Consider the following 21,303-nt stretch of genomic DNA (forward strand, 5'->3'; position numbering starts at 1 on the left):
GTGCGTTTGTCTTGCCCTCACTCCACCACCTCTCTGGTGACCTCCCTGCAGGATGACAGTATGGCTGTCCACAGCACCCACAGAGCCCCTCACCCACTGGTACCAGGTGCGCTGTCTGCTGCAGTCTCCCCTCTTCACCAAGGCTGGAGATACACTGTCCGGCACTGCAGTGCTGGTGGCCAACAAGAGGTATGTTTCTGAGCATATTTCTGTATAGCATGGTGCTCTGCTTTGTACTTATTTTCAGAGGTTCTTGCTTATCCAAAATATCAGCCCTGAAGTTGTAGGTCAAGAGAATTATCTGTTGTACAAAGGAATCAAATGAATGAAATCATAGAAAAAGAAAAAGACCAGAGCAGTTGTTTGGAAGCTCGTTTGTATCCATGATAACCAAACTGGAGAAAGTCATGGAAAAGTGATTTTACTAGTCACACAAGACTTTCAAATCATTCCTGCCACCACCCAACTTCACAAAGATATAAATAAAACCACAAACTGGCCTTACATGTTTTATGTTGGATGCAGAGCCTCCTCATTGTTCTGTCTTGGTTTCATTCCAAGAATCCAAATGTTTACATGTTTGTTCTCTGTGCCGTCTCTTCATTGTTTTGTAATTTGATGTAGACACCTCCATTACTGCTCCACTCTGCCGGGCTGTTTCTTGGCTGGGCACTGTAACTTTCTGGAGTTTTTGCTGGTTGCCTGGCAACCTCACAGTGACGATAAGACTGCAGGAATTTACAAGAAATAGTCCAGCACTTAATGCTCTGTAAAACCACAACGCTATTTTTACACTTTACACTATGAAACACATAAGATATAATGTGTTAATTAGTTTTACAGGTGCTGGCTAGTTGTTTCCCCTTGTTTCTAGTCTTTATGCTAAGCTAACTGGCTACTGGCTGTAGCTTCATATTTAGAGGACGGGCATGAGAGCAGTGTCAGTCTTCTCATCTAACTCAAAGAAAGCAAATAAGCACATCTCCCAAAATGTTGAACTATTCCTTTAAGGCCTCAAGGCACCTACTGTATCACCAAGGCTCTCGCATACATTAAAAAATAAAAAGTCATTTGTAGAGCAGAAGACCAGATGCAGATGACTTGTGAGATTAAAATGATGAAACAGTTTTGACTCTAGGCCAAGCTGTTTTGAGATAATTGTGAAAATGTGAACTTGATTATTACAGCGCCACCTTGAGGTCAGTGAGTGTCATTATATGTGCCTGAGCAGTGGGTGGAATTTGCAACCAACCTGCCAATTTTGGTGACTTTTGGTCTGCACGAAGACTTTTAGCAAAGAAAAAGGAATTGTCATGGGTCATAATAGGAGACCTTCGACTTAAAATGACCTCAATAAGCACTTGAAAACATAGCACATGCATGAATTGGTGCATTGTTGGAAAGTAGGACTTGGCTACTTGTGGATTTTTGTATATCAGAAAAGGTGACATACTGACTGCACCACTGGAGACGTGGTTTCCACACACCTTCTCAGAACTTGAGACAATGACATCATGTGCTAAACTGGGCTATTTTTTCACTGCATTGAAGTCAATGAGAGTGAATAACTTGGATGAATGAAGTCTGTGTGTGACATGTGCAAACAAAACACAAAACACAAAACCCTAACTCATCTGGCTGGTGGAGGCCTGGGAGGAGGAGGAGGAGAAGAGAAAGAGGTTAACAAGGACGCCACCAAAATAGGCTGAAGCCTAAACTAACCAGGCCCTGTCCAACCTCGCCCACCGGCTCCTGAGTCAGGAAGCAACCTCACAAGCAGGAGGCAGAGAGAGACGTTACATTAATTTAACTGTTGGATACAATTCTGAAAAAAAAAAATCATTCATCAACCTGCTTTTCTCGAGTATATAGTCAAATATTTTTGTGAAATTAGTTTAAAGATGAGACGAAATAGAAAATGTGCTTACAGTACTAATTACAGCACGAATTGAATATAACGGCTGATTCACCGTTTGACCGATCTGAACACCGTTTGAAACACTTGATATCTTCCATCTACAGAATGTCTGCCAGTTTTGGCTGTATATGAATGAGGTTTTGTGGAGATGTAGATGTTATTTGATTTTGCATATTATGAAAAATATAGAATGATGGACTTCTGGGTTGACCGTAGGTTGCGGTGAGGCAAACTTTTGTCACATTTCATTGGATGTGCTGAAAAAATCTCATCTCTGTAGGAGATTCGGTTGATTTATTTGGATTTTTTGAAGTTTAGAATGTGAAATGTTTAGAAATTTAGATTTGTTGCAATAAGCCATGCCCACTTTGATCAATCATCACCAAATTTTATGCATTGACGGAGTCATGACCCTAGATCATGTGCACCGAATTTTGTATGAATCCATGTAGCTGATTATGAGATATAACATTTTTGCATTTGTGATGCCCCCTTGTGGCAGAATATCTCAAGTCTGGTTACAATCGCTAAAGCCAGTTTTGATTTATGCGCGTTTGTTAAATTGAACTTAAAGACACATGTCTAAAAATGTTTCATTTCAAAACGGATTGACGTATTGAAATTTCCTTGATAACTTTAGATCAGCGAAGTCCGTAAATGATCCTGACAAAGCTTTGGGATGATCGGACGAATGATTTCTGGCAAATTGTCAAAAGCAGGATTTTGAGAAAATTGAGAAAGTCGCAAAATTGGACATTTTTAGAGCAGAAAACCATTGCTGCAAAGATGCAGATGAATTGAGAGATTGAATTTTGACTACAAGCCAAGCTTATAGCCAAGATAATTGTGAAAATGTAAGCTTGATTGTTACAGCGACACTTTGTGGTCAATGAGTGTCATGTTAGGTGCCTGAGTAGTGGGTGGAATTTGCAACACACCTGACTTTTGGTCTTACAGTTTTTGCTGCACAAACACTTTAAGCAGAGAAAAATAAAGAAGAAGGATGAGAACAAAAACAATAAGGCTGCAGCAGCGAGCTTCACTTCTTGGACCCTTAATAATAATGCAAAAATAAAACAAACACTAATAATATGTTAATATTAACACTGATCCTCTCCCCAACAGACAAAGCTACGACATCAGTATTGTTGCCCAGGTGGACCAGACCGGATCAAAGTCCAGCAATCTCCTGGACTTGAAGAACCCCTTTTTCAGGTGAGTCTCTTTACCGCAGAGCTGCATCTGGAACGCGCCATTAAAGAGCTGAGGTGAGCTGGGAGCGCTGTCTGTCTCTCTAATGTCAAACGTGTGTGTGTATGTTATTCGCAGGTACACAGGCACCACCCCCAACCCTCCTCCTGGCTCACACTACACCTCCCCATCTGAGAACATGTGGAACACGGGGGCAGCCTACAGCATGAGTCAGGGGATGGGTGTATCAGGTGAACACACACATAAACACTGGTAGATGAAACATCTCTGTGTGTTTAGAGTGACGCCCGTCTGAAAAAGCAGATTCAGTCATTCCTCCTGTCAGGGGACATGATGGAAATTTGACACATACACGTTTTTAACAATTTTTAATCACCAAACTTGGTATGTAGCCAGAGACCTTTTAGAGATATACATAGTGTAACCTTAACTGAAGGTGGGTGGCCTGATATGTGAAGCTGTGGAAAAGGCCTGTAGATGAATGTAAAAGTTTGAGCAAAAGGAGATTTCAGGAGACCGGCCCTGGACCAGATCCCACCACACTGACCTGCTCAATATTCTGCTGGATCAAAGACAGGGAGGTGCTGGTGGAGAATCATATACATATGTATATGTATAATACACACCTAGAGCCTCACTTACAATCATCTCATACACACCAAACGGGGCTTGAAAGGATCGTGAGGTAGTGAATTGAATTCAGATTTTTATAATAATCACTGTCACACATTTCAATTCACTCCATATCAAAATATTATTATATATCCACTTTGTCAGCCTCTGGCATCAACACATTCCCAGATCCAGAGGAGAGGGGGCCATATGATGCCCTCACTCTGTCCATGTCAGTTGTGGAGCTCAGCGCACCACGGCACTGTTGAAATCCCAATAAAGATACCAGGATGCATCAGGCTGCTGATGTATTCACCCTGAATATCCTGATTCACTTTCTCATCAGCTGCATTATTAACTAACAGTTATAAAAATCAAAGCGTGCATCAGATAACCGTACAGTTGAACATTTTATGAACGCCCACAGCTGAAACAGCAGATCCAGCCTTTTGAATCTGGACAGATCATTACATGGTTGAATGACGGCTTTGAATAAAACATGATAGCTCTACTTCTCATAGTGAATCCATATACTGTTCACTTGCCAGTATATTGTGTTCCATCATCACAATTACAACAGACTTTTAATTTTTGTTGCCCCTCCTATTTCCTCCCAGTGGGTAACACCTCCCTCCTTGTCACTAACACTGCTGCAGCTGCAGACCAGCATGTTGCTACTTTAATGACTTGTGGTGTCAGCAGGCTCCACGTCGAGAAAGGGCGAATATGATGAGATTCATCATGTTTTTGCTTTGTCTCTTGTCTCTCGTCTCCAGGGATGCCTGCAGCTTATGACCTCAGCACAGTCATCGGCAGCGGCACGTCAGTGTCTCACAACAACCTCATCCCCCTGGGTACGAATCACACTCCACCTGGCCCTTCAACATCTTGTGGAACTTGGTCTAGTGGGGAACAAATAGGAGAGCAACAGAGGAAATCTGCAGTGCAGCATGAAGTACCAGGCATGCATGAGAACAATTAATTTTTGTTTTTAATGAGCACTGCAGCACTGTATGATAGGGGTGCGAATCACAGATGAACTCACGATACGATACCATCACTGTTATTCTTCCCACCATAATGATACATCACAACAAAGACGATTCTCCAATACACAATATATCACGAAGAAATAATCTACAATATATCACCATATCTGTAACTGAACAAGAAAGAAAAACATACTAATAGTACATCAGTTTCACAGAAAAGAAATGCCACCAAGCATCAGAACACTAAGCTAGCTAACACTAGCTAACTGTAGCTTCAGTTTGTGCCTCTCATAGAGCTGCTGGCAGCACTATTTTCTGCTAATAACCCAACATTCCTTTTCTATAGCAGTAAACACAACACATGACCTGCCGATAACTAACTGTGAAATATTCAGAGCTTTACAAGATATTCAGGGCTGACGATGGTAACATGATAAACCGCAGGGCCACGGCTACGTACTGACACTACCCCACAGACACACACGCACACCGGAGAGCCTCTCACTGAGCCTCTAGCTGAGCTACAACACAGGTACCACCCAAACTTAACAAAAGGCCATGAATGAGCTCCTAGTGACAGTCAAAGCTCCAGCAGACTCTGTGTTTCCAGTGCGGACACGGAGAGTCTGACAGAAGCTGTTATTGACTGGCTAGTATGCTTGCATTTCTTTTTTTGCTGTCACCTACAAATAGCTCTGATACAGCTGTGGGGGAGTAAACAGGAAACAGTGAGGTTGATATCAATGAGAAAAAACAAACAGTAATGCTGGACAACATACATGCATCTTTTTCTGTAAATCCCTTGTGTGTGAGGTCAATTTGAATTCAGCATGGAAATCCAGACTCTGCCACTAACAACGAGCACTACAATACAGAGAGCCAATTACAGAATGTAACTACATTGAATGGCTGTTGATGAATAAATACTGACCTAAATATACATAAAATAGACTGTAAAGTGGTGGTTAAAGGGGTCCTCCATGTTAAAATCAAAGCAGCAGAGGTCAAGATATCCTGACTTCCACTCAAGTTTATTTATAGAGCACATTTAAAAACACCAAAGTGCTGTACAAATTACAGTGAAAGACACATGGTAGGGAAGCCACACATTTTTAGTCCCCAGTACGAGTCAAACTCCTAAAACTGTGGATCCTACATTTCCCATAGTGCAACTCAGTAATATAACAAGGAACCATGTGGACCTGTGAAGACCTCTAGAGTGAGGGGCTCTCATGGCATCTGTGTTTTGTAGCTACATGATTCTAAACAGGGAGCAAAGGGCCTAAAAAAAATTATCCATTGTAGTGATGCACATGTGCTTGACTGTGCTTTCTTTTCTGATTGGTCACAGTGAACACAGGGATTGTGAACCACACCCATTCCAGGATGGGCTCCATCATGAGCACAGGAATTGTCCAGGGTATGTCACTTTCTAAAAACACCACAGTACAGAAACGTACACACATTGTTAAGAGAACTTCATCATGTAAGCATCTTCAGTGGGAATGTTGAATGTTGCTTCATTCTTTCTTTCAGGAGCCACTACGGGCCAATCAGGCCCCAGCAGCAGCGGTACTTACTATCCCGTCACCAACCAGTTCACCATGGGGGGTGCTGCCATCTCCATGGCCTCACCTATGGTCATCCCCAGCAACACCATGCATTACGGCAGTTAAGACGAAGACCTTGCAAAGACCTCTTTGACCTCCCCACCCCTGCATGACAAGACATCCCCAACCCCTCCCAGTGGAGCCCCTCAACCCTGACTGACCCACCAACCGCAGCCAAAACCAGTATACCAAAACCAGTGCTGTCCCAGCACTTCCTCCCCTTGTTCGTCACCCTCATTTTACTGTGTTCAGTCCATCACTATATGAACGGTTGAACACTCTCGTATCCGTCCAGACTCTTGTCTTGCTAACAGCAGAAACCACCACCTCCTCCTTTACCCCTCCTTGGATTCATTGGGACTGTAACACGTTCACAGCTGAGATGCACAGCCGTTGTTTGTCCCCTTTCCTGGGTTCCCACCCTCTTCCCTCACCTCCCACTTCCCTTCTTTCTCAGTTTTTTTTTTTTCCAATGTGTCATAACCCACATTTCCCCAAACCCCTCCTACCCCTAAGAATCAACTTGTTGCCAGATACCAGCATCAGTCTCTTCCTAAAGTTCTCCGCCAGACCTACACTGAAGCTTCTCATTAGTGCAGTAGGACACTATTATCATCATCAACACTCATCTCTGGGCTGCCATCTTGGCTTTTCATATCTGATCGAATCTTCAAGAGACTGACTCATGCCAGACAAAAGTTCCTTTGAAAAAAACCCGACATTTTTCCCGCTTACCTCTAGTCAGTGTTCTCATGCAGTTAGTTTCAGTTTTATGCAAAGGCAGATATATCAGTAAACTGAAACCATCTACATGGCTAGATACCCTTAAGAGTAAATGATAGATTTTTGTGATTTGGATAAACTGACCCTCTAAGTTCTGCTTATTACGCAATGTGTGGTTATCGGTGTTGTGTTTATATTCTCAATCCTACTTAAAAGCAGTAGTCTTGATGCATTCCACCAATGTTCATTTAAACATCAAGTTTTGGGAGTATGGCACGGTGGTTACCTTCCATTCTGAGTGATGAGATAAAGCAGCACCATAATCATCTGTTTCTGCTGTAGATAGTGGGTTCCAGTCCTTTTTGCTAAAAATTAAGCAAACACTACATTAACTGGAATTGGGCTCCATGCTAGCATGTTGGCATACAATACATTAAGTGGCAATTAGCAATAGCCTGTAATGTAAATGAACAGCTCTGATATTCTGTATTTTTAAAGCTGCATGAATTGATATTTCTTTACCACATGTTAGCAAACTGTTGCTTATTTACACATCTAGCACACACGGAGTAACATCAGCATTCATTTGACTTCATATTTCTGACTACCAGACAGATGTAAGTCAAATATTCACTCTTGTCAGAGCTGTCACTGAAACAGCTGCTGCTGGAAATGAGGTTGCCTGAACCAAAGCAGTCAATTTGTAGGCCAGAAAACCAAAACAACGAGCTGAAAGATGCTATGAAGCTCCGTAAAGCTGAGGGGAACTGCAGTCAAGAAATAATTAACTTCTCTTCTGTGGGTTTGTCACTATGAACGACCCCTGTCACATTCCACACAGTCATTTGATACATTTGAATATAAAATATGGCTTAGTGCAGCTTTAAATATGCTTGCACATCTTACCCAGACTTGTGATGTTGTTAGCCTAGCTTAGCTCAAAGTCTGGAAGCAGGGAGTAACTGCTACCCTTTGTCTATTAAAAAGGGAACATATGCTCCTCCAAAATGCTCCTAAGCTCCTGTCTTGGGTTAAGTTTACATCATGTTCATGTAATATTTAGAAATAAACTTTTTAGAGCAGTTAAGTCAGACAAATTCCTCGACCCACCTACAGCTGGGTGCAGTGTCTGCATGCAGCATCTCAAAAGTCCTGTCCTCATAGTGGGGTTGCCAGGTTTGAGCACCGTCCAAAGTGAACAAAAAGCCAGGTGACACTTTATATTTGCACAGGTTAAACAAGTTCTACAACAAATGATTAAAGGGAGCTGTTAGAAGGTGTATTTTGTCTGATTTTTGATATAGCTAGGCTAACTAGCATGAAGTGCTGGTCAGTTTATAGCTGCTGCAGGTTATCGTATTCTTATTTTTGAGGCAGGCCTCAGCTTCAAACGAACTTGTTTGTACAACATGTCGTCTGATTACATCTAAAGGGAAATGTGTATATATACCTGTTCTGAATGGCCACACCTGAAGGTGGAGCATAAAGCCTGCCATCGTAGCCTCTTCTGGCTGCGTCCCGCTGATTCCTGATATCTCTCCAAGAATTTTTTTTTTTTTTTTTAAATGTCTGTTGCTTGAGAGAGAAGTTTAAAGCTTCAGCACAATCTGCAAATTGCTGTGTAAAGTTGGCATGCCTGTCGGATTTTATGTCTGAAATTTAAAAAAAAACTGTCTGACGCAGCTGTTGTTAGGCGATCTGACAAGCACTTCGTTTGAAGCATACTGAGGCCTTTAGGCAAACCCTAGAGACACCAGTCTGTTAGGGAGCTTTGGATGATTTTGGTGTGTTTGTTACCCAACATGGAAGGTGACCAGTGGGACAGTCTGCCAAAAAATAATTGGTGTCCTTTTTTTTTTTTTTTTCTAGCTAGAACATTTTAGTCCTTTCACAGTTGTAAACCTGCTGCTGCCTGTTCTCTTCACCCAATACCCAGCTTTGATCTGAGAGGACATTGCAGCAGCACCACCCAAGCTGATCAGCCAGTCATTTGTGAAGCCAGATTGCTCCGGCACAGTCAGAGGAGGAAGATTTGGAGAACGAACCAGTAAGGACCAATGACCCAGGCGGCAGCCAGCTGGCCGCCAGAATGAGAAAAGCTGTGCTGGATTGGCATCGTCCTAGTTTACATCCTTGCTTTCCTCCCTCGCTTCTCCTCCCAACCTCCTTTGAGACTATGAGACTGTCGCAAAAAGACTTCAAGGTCGAGGCGTGGGAGACAGGGCCAGTCCATCCCTCCTCGCCGTTCAATATGTATGACCTCCAACATATCATGCCCCCAACACACCCGACACCCTCATCCCTGTGTATGAGTTAAGGAGAGAAAGACTGACACATGTATGCATTGCTTCCAGTGTCACAACTATTGGACTTGGTTCATTTGGAATTTATGGGTTAGCAAGTTTTAAGAGAGCTGCGAAAAAAAATGTCTTTGTAGGATTAACCTTTTTTGTCTTTATTTTGTCTTTTTTCTTTCACAAAAAAACAACAAACAATTAAAAAAAGAGAGCAAATTAAATGTGGTGGAGATGTTCCAAAAACCATCCTGGAATCAGGTGTTGTAGTACTTTTAATTTGTTCCCTATAGTTTGTTAAATAGACTGTGGACACACCAGATGTTTACCATGTGGTAGCTAGCCTATAGCGATCTTGTCCCTTTTTGTCATGAAATCATTGCTCTGTGTAGTCAATAGTGGCATCCACTTTTATCATGGAAAAGTGTATGACGAAGACTGTGTGTCATGTTCTGTCATTTCTGTGTGTTGACCTACCAGTAATAACACCTTTCTCACTGTCTGACATTGACTCTTCTGCTCCAGACACAGCTAGAGAAAGCCTCCGTCCTGAATACTGTGGTGAGCATTTTCTCAGTCCAGAACTGAGACGCTTCTGCAATAGATGCAATTCTTGAGTCCTAAATTCACTCACTCTTAGTGAATGTTAGTGTATGCCCTTATGTTGCACACTAAGCACTGTGATCAGTCGAGTCATGTCTATAAGTTGCTGAGGGCTTCAACTCAGCATCTTTTGATATGTCAAAGCCAGCAGCTCTAGCTCTTTACATTATAAGCCATCAACAATGCAGTAACAAGTGGCAACTGCTACTAGTCAAGTAAAATAGATAGAGGTAGTAACAGAATTAGAATGATTGGTAATACTGTGTAATTCAGGTTCTTGGGCAATGTGAGATTTCACCCAAAAAATTGGGACACAATTGTCCCTTTTTCACTACAGAAAAGATAACGTGTAGCCATTGTCACGGGTTCTGCTATTGTTTCCATTTGCGTTGGGGATGGGTTCCTGGAACTAAATTTGGGCGCTGCTCTGCAAGTGATACTAAATGTAAGTTCCAGGTACCTTCAGAGGTTGCCAGCAGTGCTGTGGATCGTGATTGGTAAGCAGATGTGTTGCCACATAACAAGGGCAACTACAACAACAGTAACCGCAAAGACAACCAACATTTGAAAAAAAAATTAAAGAACAATGAGGTGTGCTTGATGAACAAAGATGTCCAGGCACTCGTTGGTATTTGGGGAGAGGCCTTTCAGAGGGAACTGTTAACTGTTAACAAGGCTAAGACTCTACAGCCATGCTAGTGGCTCTGTAACGCTGCTCTGTGCTAATGTGTGGAACATTTTCCATTGTCACTAGAGTTTGGCATGTTAACATACTAACATTTGCTAATTAACACTAAACGCAACGTACAACTGAGACTGATGGGGATGTCATACATTTAGCAGGTATTCAGACATGAACCAAAGTATTGGACACATTTTATTTTTCTCGAATTATTCAGAGTAATCCTGAGGGTAACATGAATGTCTGTACAAAATGTACAGGCAATCCATCCAATAGTTAGAAATTTCACTAAAAATGAATAATGTCAACCTTATGGTGGTGCTAGTGAAAAAGTCACCAGGATAGATCCTCTGGGCACTGCACAAAATGTCATGGCGATCCATCATCCCCTATAGTTGAGATATTTCAGTCTGAACTAAAGTGGTGGACATTGCCATCCCTACAGCCACACAGCTAGCATGGCTTAACACAAATAGATACACCATGAGATCTCCGAGTCTTGCAGAAATGGGAACAGCTTTTAGACCAAAATCAGACTTGCATTACAGCAATGCAAGGTGCTGTGTTGGTGGGGGTGTGTTGTTTAAGGAAGAGTTTGCATTCAAAGGCTTATCAGAAGCCAAGTGTTTGGTAATACAGACATGATTTTACAACTCTGAATGTATGTAGTGTTATGTCTGTGAAGATTCTCAGTCATCATGGTCATGGGTAGTTCCACCAATCAGTCAGAACTGAAGAAGCCTTTTGGATGAGATGTGAAAACATCTTTAAGAACCTACAAGTCCAGTTTGTTTTGACTCAACCGTTCTGGATATGTATGTAGCATTTAAATTACGAAAACCTCTAGACAGTCTCACAAGTCTTTCATCTGCTTGTAGCTGCTCTCTAAATGAAAGGTGATGTCTGTGAAGTCTATGTCGGCTCATTTGCTATCTACTTTCATTTGGACAAATACAGATTGATCGATCGACTTCAAGTGAAGTCTCGTGTCATATTTCAAATAACAAGTCTTCATAATTGCCAATCAGTTGCAAGTCTTTCATGTCTCTCCATGGAGATCACTAATATGTATAATAGTTAAATATGCAAGGTGTTTTGTCATAGGATTTTACCAGGTCAAAACATAATTTGTCTTCTACCCTAATAGGAGTAGATTATTTATTTCAGTGCATTGATATCAGCTGCATATTTCCACATATGAATGTGTCCCAAAACAGCAGATTCAGCATGTTACCCCCAACAACATCATTTGTGCAAAAAAAACCCCCCAAAACTGAATTGGGTCTCTTGTACCAGTAGGTGTAAATGTGGTCCAGTAGTCTTAAAGAGGTGACCCTTGTCTGCTGTGTGAGCGTTCCCTCCCTCAGCTAAAATAGACCCAGCGTCTCTCTCGGACAGTAAGCCTCTGGAGATCTAACTTTCAAAATCCTTGCATTCATTATCAAGGACCAGGTGAACTCAGCAGTTAAGACGTAACCCACATAACCTCTCTCCACTTTCACTTCCTTAACTTTTTACACATTTAATTTGGGCCAATCGAGCTACCAGATGAACATAAAGGTCAGTCGACACAAGTCAAAGTGAAGTCACAAGTGAGTTGAGACAAGTTCAAGTCAGTTGTATTGTTCCAGGAGTTCACCACAAAGTTGAGACTTCTTATTTTCAATTCTTGAGTCCTCATTTTTGTGACCTCAGCCTCGAGTCCAAGTTTCAAGTCTATGGGTCTGCAATAAATTAAAAAGAACCAAACCAAGTCTCGTTCATGCAGGATCAGCTTGTTTAATTTGAGCCTGGCTATTTCCCTCAATCCCTGTTCCCATTTATCTTTTAAATCATATTTTCACTTAAAGTGGGAAGACTTCTCTGACTCAGATGTAGTGGGAGTTAAAAGGCTGATCTCATGTAGTTTGACAAAGAAACAGGCGGTGAAAACCAGGGTGGTGTTAAGCTTGGATCTTAATTTATCTTTAATTTCATAAAGCCCTCATACTGACTATTGAGTCAGGTTGAGAGGAATAAAAGAACAAAGATCTGCAGTGATAACGCTGCTGATGGTCTCCACCACTGTTGCTGTGTGGGTGACTCCTCTGCTCTGTCGTCAGTGAACCATATGGTAAGTTTTCTTCTGTTTATGATATTCTCACTGTTTCCATTCACACTGCATCACAACGGCACAGTGCATCTCACAGTTCATCCTGAGATATAATGATCACAGATGATGATGTGAGAGACTATTTGCAACCTTTGTAAGGTTAATCAAGCAAACTATGGTGAGTCTCATTACTGCAGAACTGTCTACTTCTCTGCAGCAAATATGGTCTCAGTAATTGCAGACAAACAGTAAGTTAAAGACTCATTAAGTTTATTAACAAAAGCCCCTAAACAGCATCACAGTAGGGAATAAATAGTTCTGCAGACATAAACCTGTTCCTCAATTTACAATAGATCATCTATTCATATAAAGCAACTGAAGTCATTTTGTAAGTGAAGGTTACGAGGCTGAGTTCTTCATGATTCTTACAGGTAGAAGTGATGTGGTGCATCAGCAGGAGTCTCTCTCCAGTCTTATACTATAATAACACATTCAGCACTTTGTACTACAGTCTGGAACGGCTTCCTCTCCTACGTGTGACTGAAACAAGCTGCTTCATGGGAAAACATTCACACCGTACAACGTTCTGTTCACTCCTGAACTGTTGCATCAGTAGCTGAAAGCTGCTGGCAGGGAGCATCTGTTTAGTCTTAGTTTAGTTTACAGCATTCTAATATGACTTCAAATGTTAGCTTGAGGATTATGCTCAATAATAATTCAGATAATCTCACACAAGTTATTATAATTCACATTGTGGAGAGCATGAGGGTTTTGCACCATATTTCATCACAACAGGCCTTTTTCATGGAACGTATTCTGATGTCACAGTGAATCACAGGTGTAAATAACAACATGAATGATGGTTGAATTCCATTTAGCTGCTTCAGTTTCAGGGTCCTGCTATAGCTGTGCCCATAATCCACACTACATACTAACTGTATACAGTATATACTTTATATTTCTACTACACTGTTTTTGCAGTTAGTAAAAATGGAATCAACATAGTTTGCTGTTTTATACACAGGTTATGATTAATGTAAATAATGTGACATTAGAATAACACTGCTAATTAAACTTAGCATTGAGGCAAAGATGTTTGTCTGTGTCCCCCGCTCCTCCATTTCCCTTGTGCATTGCATTGTGGGAGACTAGTGTATATCAACAGCACACTCAGAATCAAGGAATATTAGTCTCTATATATAGTATACTCTATTCTGTCACTTTTCCAGTGTGGACAGTCTACATAATAATACTGGATTAGAATTAGTGTGTACAGACATGGCCGACAGTGATACTTGAATAGAACAGAGCCGTCGTTAACGTTATTAGTAACACCTGTGCTTTACCTACAAGTCAAAATGTCTGCTGTGAAAAATCATTAATAATGAAAATAAAATTTCACACAGTTCTCTGATTTATATCATTTTAAATTGAATATCTTTTGGCTATTAATTTGAAGACATGACGTTGGTCAAATTGGGAAATTTTAATGGGAATTTTTTTCACTATTTTCTGATATTTCATGAACAAATAATTGAAAATGATCAGATTCAGCAAATGAAAATGAATGAAAAGAATCATATTACTGTCCACACAAATTAAGTCAGTATTGCACAAGGCGAGAGAAGAGCATGATCACGCACATGAGGGGCTTTGTCATTTTCTTAGCTGTTGTTCCGTCTCAGTTGTTGTCCATCTGATATCTCACAAGAAGTAATGATTTGCAACAACATGGGTTTTGGATTTGTGTTACTTGCTTCTCTTCTACTGATGAGTCTTTCATAATCTCTTCTGTTTTTGAACTTGTGTTTGAATCTCGCTAAAGTAACGAGGGGAATCACAGAATTAAGGAAGCCGTGCCAGACCGCTGAGATGCACCACATCTTGATACGTCACAGTCGAAATCTACAGTTATTGCAGTGAACACGTGCTACTTCAGTCACAGTAAAACCAACCTCAGGATAAATTAGACAAACAACCGCACACACCCATCCCAACACTTCATCAGGGGAGCAAATCACAAATGAAATCACACGACGGCAATAATAAACATTGCCTCAACCAGCCATGTCTGTACATGATTTTATATCTGCATGTGATTCCCAATGAAAACAGACACTCCTCCTGCTTATTGGTCAGTGGGATTTGGTGGCCAGTGTCATGTGAATCGGGGGGGTTGTTGGGGCCGGTGTTGGTATGTGTACAGCCGTCTGGAAGAAGTACATCTAAAAGAAGAAAAGAGAAGAAATCAACTATCCTTTCAAGGTTAAACGTGTACAACCGATATCTGAGGCTTCATCCATGTAGCTCACTAACCTTGCAGCCGATTGCCAGCAGCGTGTGTAAAACCACTATGGTCACAACTGTAGCAACTGCCATCACCTTGGTGTCGTCACGGACGACGGGCCAGAAGGTGAGGACCAGGACTGAGCCAGAGATCACCATGGCAATCAGGATCAGTGTCCAGCGCAACCACTCGAACGGTATGATCCACAAAACCTGGAGATGACAAGGCCAGATGTTGGTTACTGATGTCACACCTAACCTGTTTGATTCCAACTTTGGTGTGTTTGCTTATTCAGTCTGGTTCATCTGGGCTGGTGTGAAAGCTGTCAATCAAACTCTGGTGCGGACTAAACAACTGGGTCGAGACTGCCTGAAAAGAGGGGTCTCAGTCCTGTTTGTTCGTGGAGTGAAAGCAGAAGTTGAAGCCAAAACACATGATGCTCTATGTCAGTATAGTTTTTCTGTATGAAGCCAGCTTATTATGATCCTGACATCCATTGATAATAGAATCAAAACTCAGGAGAGTGGATGAACTCACCGAGGTGGGGATGTAGATAAAGAGGGAGTAGCCATAGACACACACAGTCTCCAGGAAGGAGTAGCCTCCAATCTGCCTCTCAGCCCCTTGCCTCCAGGTCAGGAAACCCCATAAACCAATCGGCACCAGCCAGGCGTACATGAAGATCACTACTGCAGCTATTGTTACTGCAAGCAAAAGAGACAAGAAATCAGAAATCACTGTCGTCTGCCACTGTCAGGTGAGTCATGAGATGTGGACTCATCACTGTCAGAACAAAAAACATGTTGTCAACTAAATCTTTTACATTTACAGAGCACGACTGATAATTCTTTAATATGATGCATGACTTAGTAAAGAAAGACAAACATGTTCAGACTGACCTCTGTGGAATTGTGGTCTGTAGTGGTACGTAGGGTTTCCCATCTCGCTGAGGAACGTGGACAGATTCCCGCTGATTGCTACTGAGAACACTAGAGTCACACAGATCCAGAATGGACCTGCAGAAACACATACACATTTACTATCAGCTACCTTTCACTTCCTAACTTAACCTTCTCCACAACTTCTTAATGCTATCATGCAACTGACCTTCAAATGCTGTTATAACGCTACTACTTAGCAGCTTACAGTCCAGCTGTGTGGCAAAATATTTTTAGAATGCATTTGAATGATGCAAAGTGCAAAATCTGTAAACAAAACTATGCTGGAAGTTCAACAAATGGCTTAATCAGACATATAGGCCTCTATCCCTAAATCAGAGTGCAGAGCAGCATTTGACAGGTGGAGCAACAGGTGTAGAAGATGATCCTAACATGACAACTGAATGTGACTACAAAGCACCACAACAACATGCCACACTAGTGCCCTGACACAGAATGTCCTTCCCTGCCACTGTAAACTGTAATAACCTTATAAATCACAAAAAACACAACAAATATACTCCCTATATACTCCCATATTACTGCTCAGACATATTCAAATTGCTAAAAGGACATGCTACAAAAAACAGGTTCAAATGATTCTGTGCATAAAGAATTATGTTATTTTGTCTAAAAGAAAGAAAGACGGTCAGTAAGGACTGTAAGTGAGTATGTAAGTGCTGAAAGGAAGTAAGAGAATAAGTCAGTACCTAAAGTAAGCAAGTACGTAATTCAGTAAGTGAGTAAGCAAGCATGTAAGTGAGTAAATAAATACTATAATCACGTGAGTAAGTAAGTAAGTAAGTAAGCAAATGTGTGAGTAAGGAAGCAGTAAGTATGTTTATAAGAACGTCACAAAGTGCTTCCCATGAACAATGAGGCAACAGACATAAAATGACTCAAGAAGAGTAAAAACACTATAAAAAAGTGTCTTTTAAGAGTAATTGTTCTACAAAAATATGGCCATATCATCTATAATACATGAAAAAAAAAACATACCCCTACTTGGCGTTTATGAGCAGTAAATAAACATTGAATAAATGATTTATAATACATAATATAGTTATAAGTAGATTTAAATGTTTATTAATGTATTTCTCATCTCCTCCTGTGGGCACCCATAACTGTACACTGCTATATAAACAGATAATCAATGACAATATAGTAAAACACAGTAAGAATATGAAATATGTCTTCAAAGAAGAGGAAGTTCATATGAGAAATTGTTGATAAATACTGCACATTATAAACCACTGTCCTTATATCTATATATATATAACATATAATAAATTAAATGTTTGTATACTGTGTAATAAATACCTAATCAGTGAATATGTCTCCACTGGCTTACCGTACAGATCTGGGTTACTCCTAAGGTGGTGTTTGACAAAGTTCCTTCCAGGTAATGGCATGACTGACCCCTTAACTCTGTCCAGTACCTGCATCACAAGAACAATGCAAACTAAAACTAACTGCCATGATGAAATATGTTTCTGAGCTTGCTTTATTAATTTTAAAAATGACTTGTACCCGTTGTTGAAACACAACTGTCTACATACCTGCACTGTGTCCACATTGAAGAAAGACTGATAGTACTCAAAGGTCCAGAAGCCACCAGCTGGTTTCTGTCCTCCTAAGAGCTGAAAGCACACACATCTCTCAGCTACTGTTGACTCGAAACATTTAGACTCTTCACAAGTGTTGTGGTGACGTACCGTAAGTCAACATATGTAGATACTTTGCTCACCTCTGAGCTCTCCTCCTGACCCTCTTCATCATCTGATAGGTCTAATTTCACATCCTCTCCTCCTCCTCCTCCTCCTCCTCCTGCTGCTGCTGCTGCCGCCGCTGTGTTGGCAGTGTTTGAGGCAGATATACCGAGTGTGGACGCCCCCGGGTCTGCAGACAACAGCTCTGCTGCTTCCTCAAACTCTACAGACGTACATCAGGAAAGAATGGGGGTCAGTAATAATGGTGTAGACAAAACATACAGTTTTATCCAGATCAGGTATTTCAGTTGTTTCCATTGGCTGACGAAGCAGGAGAATGATTATTTTTCTGTTAATTTACTAATCACTGCAGCTCTAAACCCCAGTCCATCCTAGGAAGCTGTGGTTTGAACTGCACCTGAGTCTCAATCCAGCTGCTGCTTCCTGTAGAAATAACCTACTGCCACTAGAGGTCACTGCACCTGAGGTTTAACCTAAACCTGCAAATCTGGTTTACAGTTATTTTTCTGAATTGCTTAAGAACAGTCTTCTTAACATCAAATTCCCTCTTTGTGTTTCCTCGGACAGTGTTTCCCTGTTGAGCTGTGGTGGAAGTATAGTAACAAAATGTTGAAATGTTTTTCCTTGTGAGTGTGCACCTTGTACATCTAATTATCATAAGCACCTCACAGTAACAGTAATGCCAAATATACAAGACATGAAAGCTGATATAACATCGTGCAGTTTAGACAAACATCTCAATACAACAAATTCATGTCAGTTTGGACTATTGTGGACATGTCTGGCCTCGGTGTTTCATCAGCATCACACCTGATACTTTCTCTTACTGTACAATAAACAAGAATCGTTTGGCATGTAGCTATGCTCCCCCTACATTTATTTGCATTATTTATCGCTGATGCTCCATATCCAGGATCTGTGGTACCTACCATAATTCTTTTTTAAGGCAACATTACTGAAACGAAAGGTTTGATATTTAGCATGTGAGGATCTACACAGTGAGCATGACAGAACATGTCTGCACGCTACATGAGAGACACACTGATCACAGTCGGTGAATGTGGGAAATCAGGAAATACACATATTTCTTTTGAAAATAATGAGTGTGCCGAAGCGACTGAGCAAAAACTGTAACAGAGGTGCGAGGTCATAGAGTTGAGAGTTAAGGGCAGATTTCTGCAGCTCAACTTATTTCATTGATTTCTAAAAGTTCTTGTCTTCCTCCACATATGATCTGAAGAAAGTATCAAACTAACACAACTATCTAATTACAGTGAAAAGGCGTCACATCGGTCTCAGTTTATTTTCAGTGCTAGAAAGAGGCAACACATCACCTGACTAACTTAAGAGGTTAATTCGTAGCAAATATTGCTTAATTAATGCACAACCACAGATCCAGTATCTGCAAGGATGGCATGTGGTCAGTAATGCAGGCAGGAGAGCCACAAAAAGAAGCGAGAGGTCAGTGAAAGATAAGATAAAAAATAATCACATGATAATAATAAGAATCATACATGACAAAGCACACACGGAGAAGAAACTGCTAGAGAGAGACAGAAAAGCACTTCAGGTTTCAGGTGAAATGCAGGAGCAGATTAGATTGAGCACAATTAAACGACAATAACTAAAAGTGTGTTTGAAGTTGTAAATGTACGGCAGGAAGATAGAGTTCTAGAATTTTGGGGCAGCTATAGAGAAAACCCTGGATCTAGGGATAGACAGGAACCTTTGCTCAGAGGTGATCTCAGGTCAGGCAGTGTGCCACAGATGTACCACTGATCCTCAGGCAGTGTGGTACAAGGACAGGAGTTCAGAAATGAATGCAGGGGCAAGACCATTAAATACTTCAGAGAGAAACAACAGGATTTCGTCCTCATTAAAGGATGGATTCACAATTTTTCAAGTCTGTCTTAAAACAACAGTCAGGGGCCCAAATTAACATTGAAGCAGGTTTTTCTTGCCATAATCATTCCTCCTGTTCATACTGACCATTAGAAGATCCCTTCATAAAGGGCTTACAATGTAAGTGATGGGGACACAATCCACAGTCCTCCTTCTGTGCATAAATGTATTTAAAAGTTTATCTGAACCTAATATGAAGCTTCAGCGTCCAAATGAGTCAAATCAAGTAGATAGTAGTAGATTTCAACGTTACAGTCTTTTTAGTGCCAAAGTCCCTCTTTTTGTTACTATACTTCCACCTCAGTTCAACAGGGAAACACTGTCCAAGGAAACACAAATGATGCTAAAAAGACTGTAAATGTGTCAGATATCCACTTGATATGACTAACTCAGACTGATGAAGCCTCATGTAAGCTTCAGATCAACTTTTCAATGTATTTTTGCACTAAATGACTGTGGACACACTGTGGATTTTGGCCTCCATCACTTACATTGAAAGTACATTTGAAGGAGATCTTTTAATAGCCAGTATGAACAGGAGGAATGATTACAGTGAGGAAAACCTCTTTCACTGTTCATATGGACACCTGACTGTTGTTTTAAGACAGACTTGAAAAATCGTGAACTCTATCTTATAACGAAGACATGAGTGACTTTATACAGGTTGTATTTACCTTGGAATTGTAGATCATTTGGACTGGCCATTGCTTTAGTGGACCAACAGCAACCTCATGTAAGACCTATGAGAAGAAGACAACAACTATATAACCTACAGTTATCCGTAATTTTCAATGTACAGTATTAGTACCAGTAAGCCACCCAGCCGTGGATTTATCAATCTACCAGTCTTAAGCAGAAAAGCATATGTTAAACCCACCGACCTGTCCGCAGCAGGATGTCTCTGACGGTGATGGCGTGACAGCTAATACAAGCTAAACTAGCTCTTGTTTAGCATTTGTTTGACTATCTGAAGGTAGCTAATGTAAATATGTGACAACACGGCCCATATAGATCGGCCGGACCAAGAATAAACTGGCAGAAAATAAGAAAACACTCCTAAAGCCTGTCATTCATAAATAGCGTGGCTCCTGTCAGGATGGTCCAGCTAACATGTCATCCGGGTACACGTCACCACGTAAACAAAGCCGTCACGTGAGCAAGGCCGTTTCTCGCTATGCACGGACTACGCATGTGCGTAGCGGAGGCCCATTGCGCCGACGTATTTTTTTTCTCCTCAAATATAAACTGACACTTTCGGTAACCAAACTTGAATCATCCTCATGTGTTGATCTAAAACACATAATATTTATATGCATATTTATATACATATCAAAATGGCTGAAATAACATGTATATATGATCAAAAAGCAGTTTGTATTTCCGAGAGCTCTTTGCCTTACAAGTAAACTAATTTCAAAGTTTAAAAAAAATCTGGGAAGCAAAAGTTTTGAAGATGGTGATGATGATAATGATGATGTTGATAATTGAGAGCCTTCTGTTTTAGTCTTCGTAATGACAATTGTGTGTAATAAGTTATTTGTTCATAGTTCATTTGCACCTTTATCTTTATGCCAGTTTCATCAGGCCCTATAAAAATACTCTGAAAGTCTGATTTGCGAAATGGTTTTGCACTTTTATCTTGATCTTGCTGGTGTTACTTTACAATACTTAATTTTTTATGTTCATTATGGAAAAAAGGTCCCCCAAA

The 21,303-nt window shown here is 40.8% G+C and overlaps 2 protein-coding genes across 5 annotated transcripts in view; one reads left to right on the forward strand and one right to left on the reverse strand.

Moving 5' to 3' along the window:
- The window catches only part of carm1 (coactivator-associated arginine methyltransferase 1), a 26,300-nt gene extending 16,682 nt beyond the window's left edge, over positions 1-9,618 (forward strand). For 2 of the 3 annotated variants that reach the window (XM_044332508.1, XM_044332509.1), the window contains exons 11-16: positions 52-189; positions 3,044-3,133; positions 3,248-3,360; positions 4,519-4,704; positions 6,086-6,154; positions 6,271-9,618. In XM_044332508.1, coding sequence (XP_044188443.1) covers positions 52-189; positions 3,044-3,133; positions 3,248-3,360; positions 4,519-4,704; positions 6,086-6,154; positions 6,271-6,410 — 736 coding nt within the window. In that variant the 3' untranslated portion in view covers positions 6,411-9,618. The remainder of the gene's footprint in view (positions 1-51; positions 190-3,043; positions 3,134-3,247; positions 3,361-4,518; positions 4,705-6,085; positions 6,155-6,270) is intronic. The other variant, XM_044332510.1, reaches the window with a different exon arrangement.
- yipf2 (Yip1 domain family, member 2) lies at positions 8,606-20,735 on the reverse strand. Of its 2 annotated transcripts, none has more exons than XM_044332511.1 (9): positions 20,477-20,735; positions 20,270-20,335; positions 17,711-17,895; positions 17,523-17,603; positions 17,315-17,402; positions 15,925-16,041; positions 15,563-15,729; positions 15,055-15,237; positions 8,606-14,963 (listed from the first exon to the last, which is right to left on the reverse strand). In XM_044332511.1, the coding sequence occupies exons 2-9, from the start codon at positions 20,298-20,300 to the stop codon at positions 14,874-14,876; spliced, it is 942 nt and encodes a 313-aa protein (XP_044188446.1). In that variant the 5' UTR covers positions 20,301-20,335; positions 20,477-20,735; the 3' UTR covers positions 8,606-14,873. The 2 variants fall into 2 exon arrangements, with proteins under 2 accessions (XP_044188446.1, XP_044188447.1); XM_044332512.1 differs by having other exon boundaries at positions 20,473-20,735.
- Positions 20,736-21,303: the final 568 nt, after the last annotated feature.

The sequence above is a fragment of the Thunnus albacares genome, chromosome 17 (assembly GCF_914725855.1).
Source record: "Thunnus albacares chromosome 17, fThuAlb1.1, whole genome shotgun sequence".
Taxonomy (NCBI): Eukaryota; Metazoa; Chordata; class Actinopteri; order Scombriformes; family Scombridae; genus Thunnus; species Thunnus albacares.

Bases quoted from the DNA above. Each gene is read 5' to 3' on its own strand.
- yipf2 (XM_044332511.1), bottom strand. From the start codon at position 20,300: ATGGCCAGTCCAAATGATCTACAATTCCAAG. The intron at 17,604-17,710 runs GTGAGCAAAGTA...GTGTGCTTTCAG, and splicing joins GTCAGGAGGAGAGCTCAGAG to CTCTTAGGAGGACAGAAACC. The intron at 15,238-15,562 runs GTGAGTTCATCC...TGTCATCTCCAG, and splicing joins TTATCTACATCCCCACCTCG to GTTTTGTGGATCATACCGTT.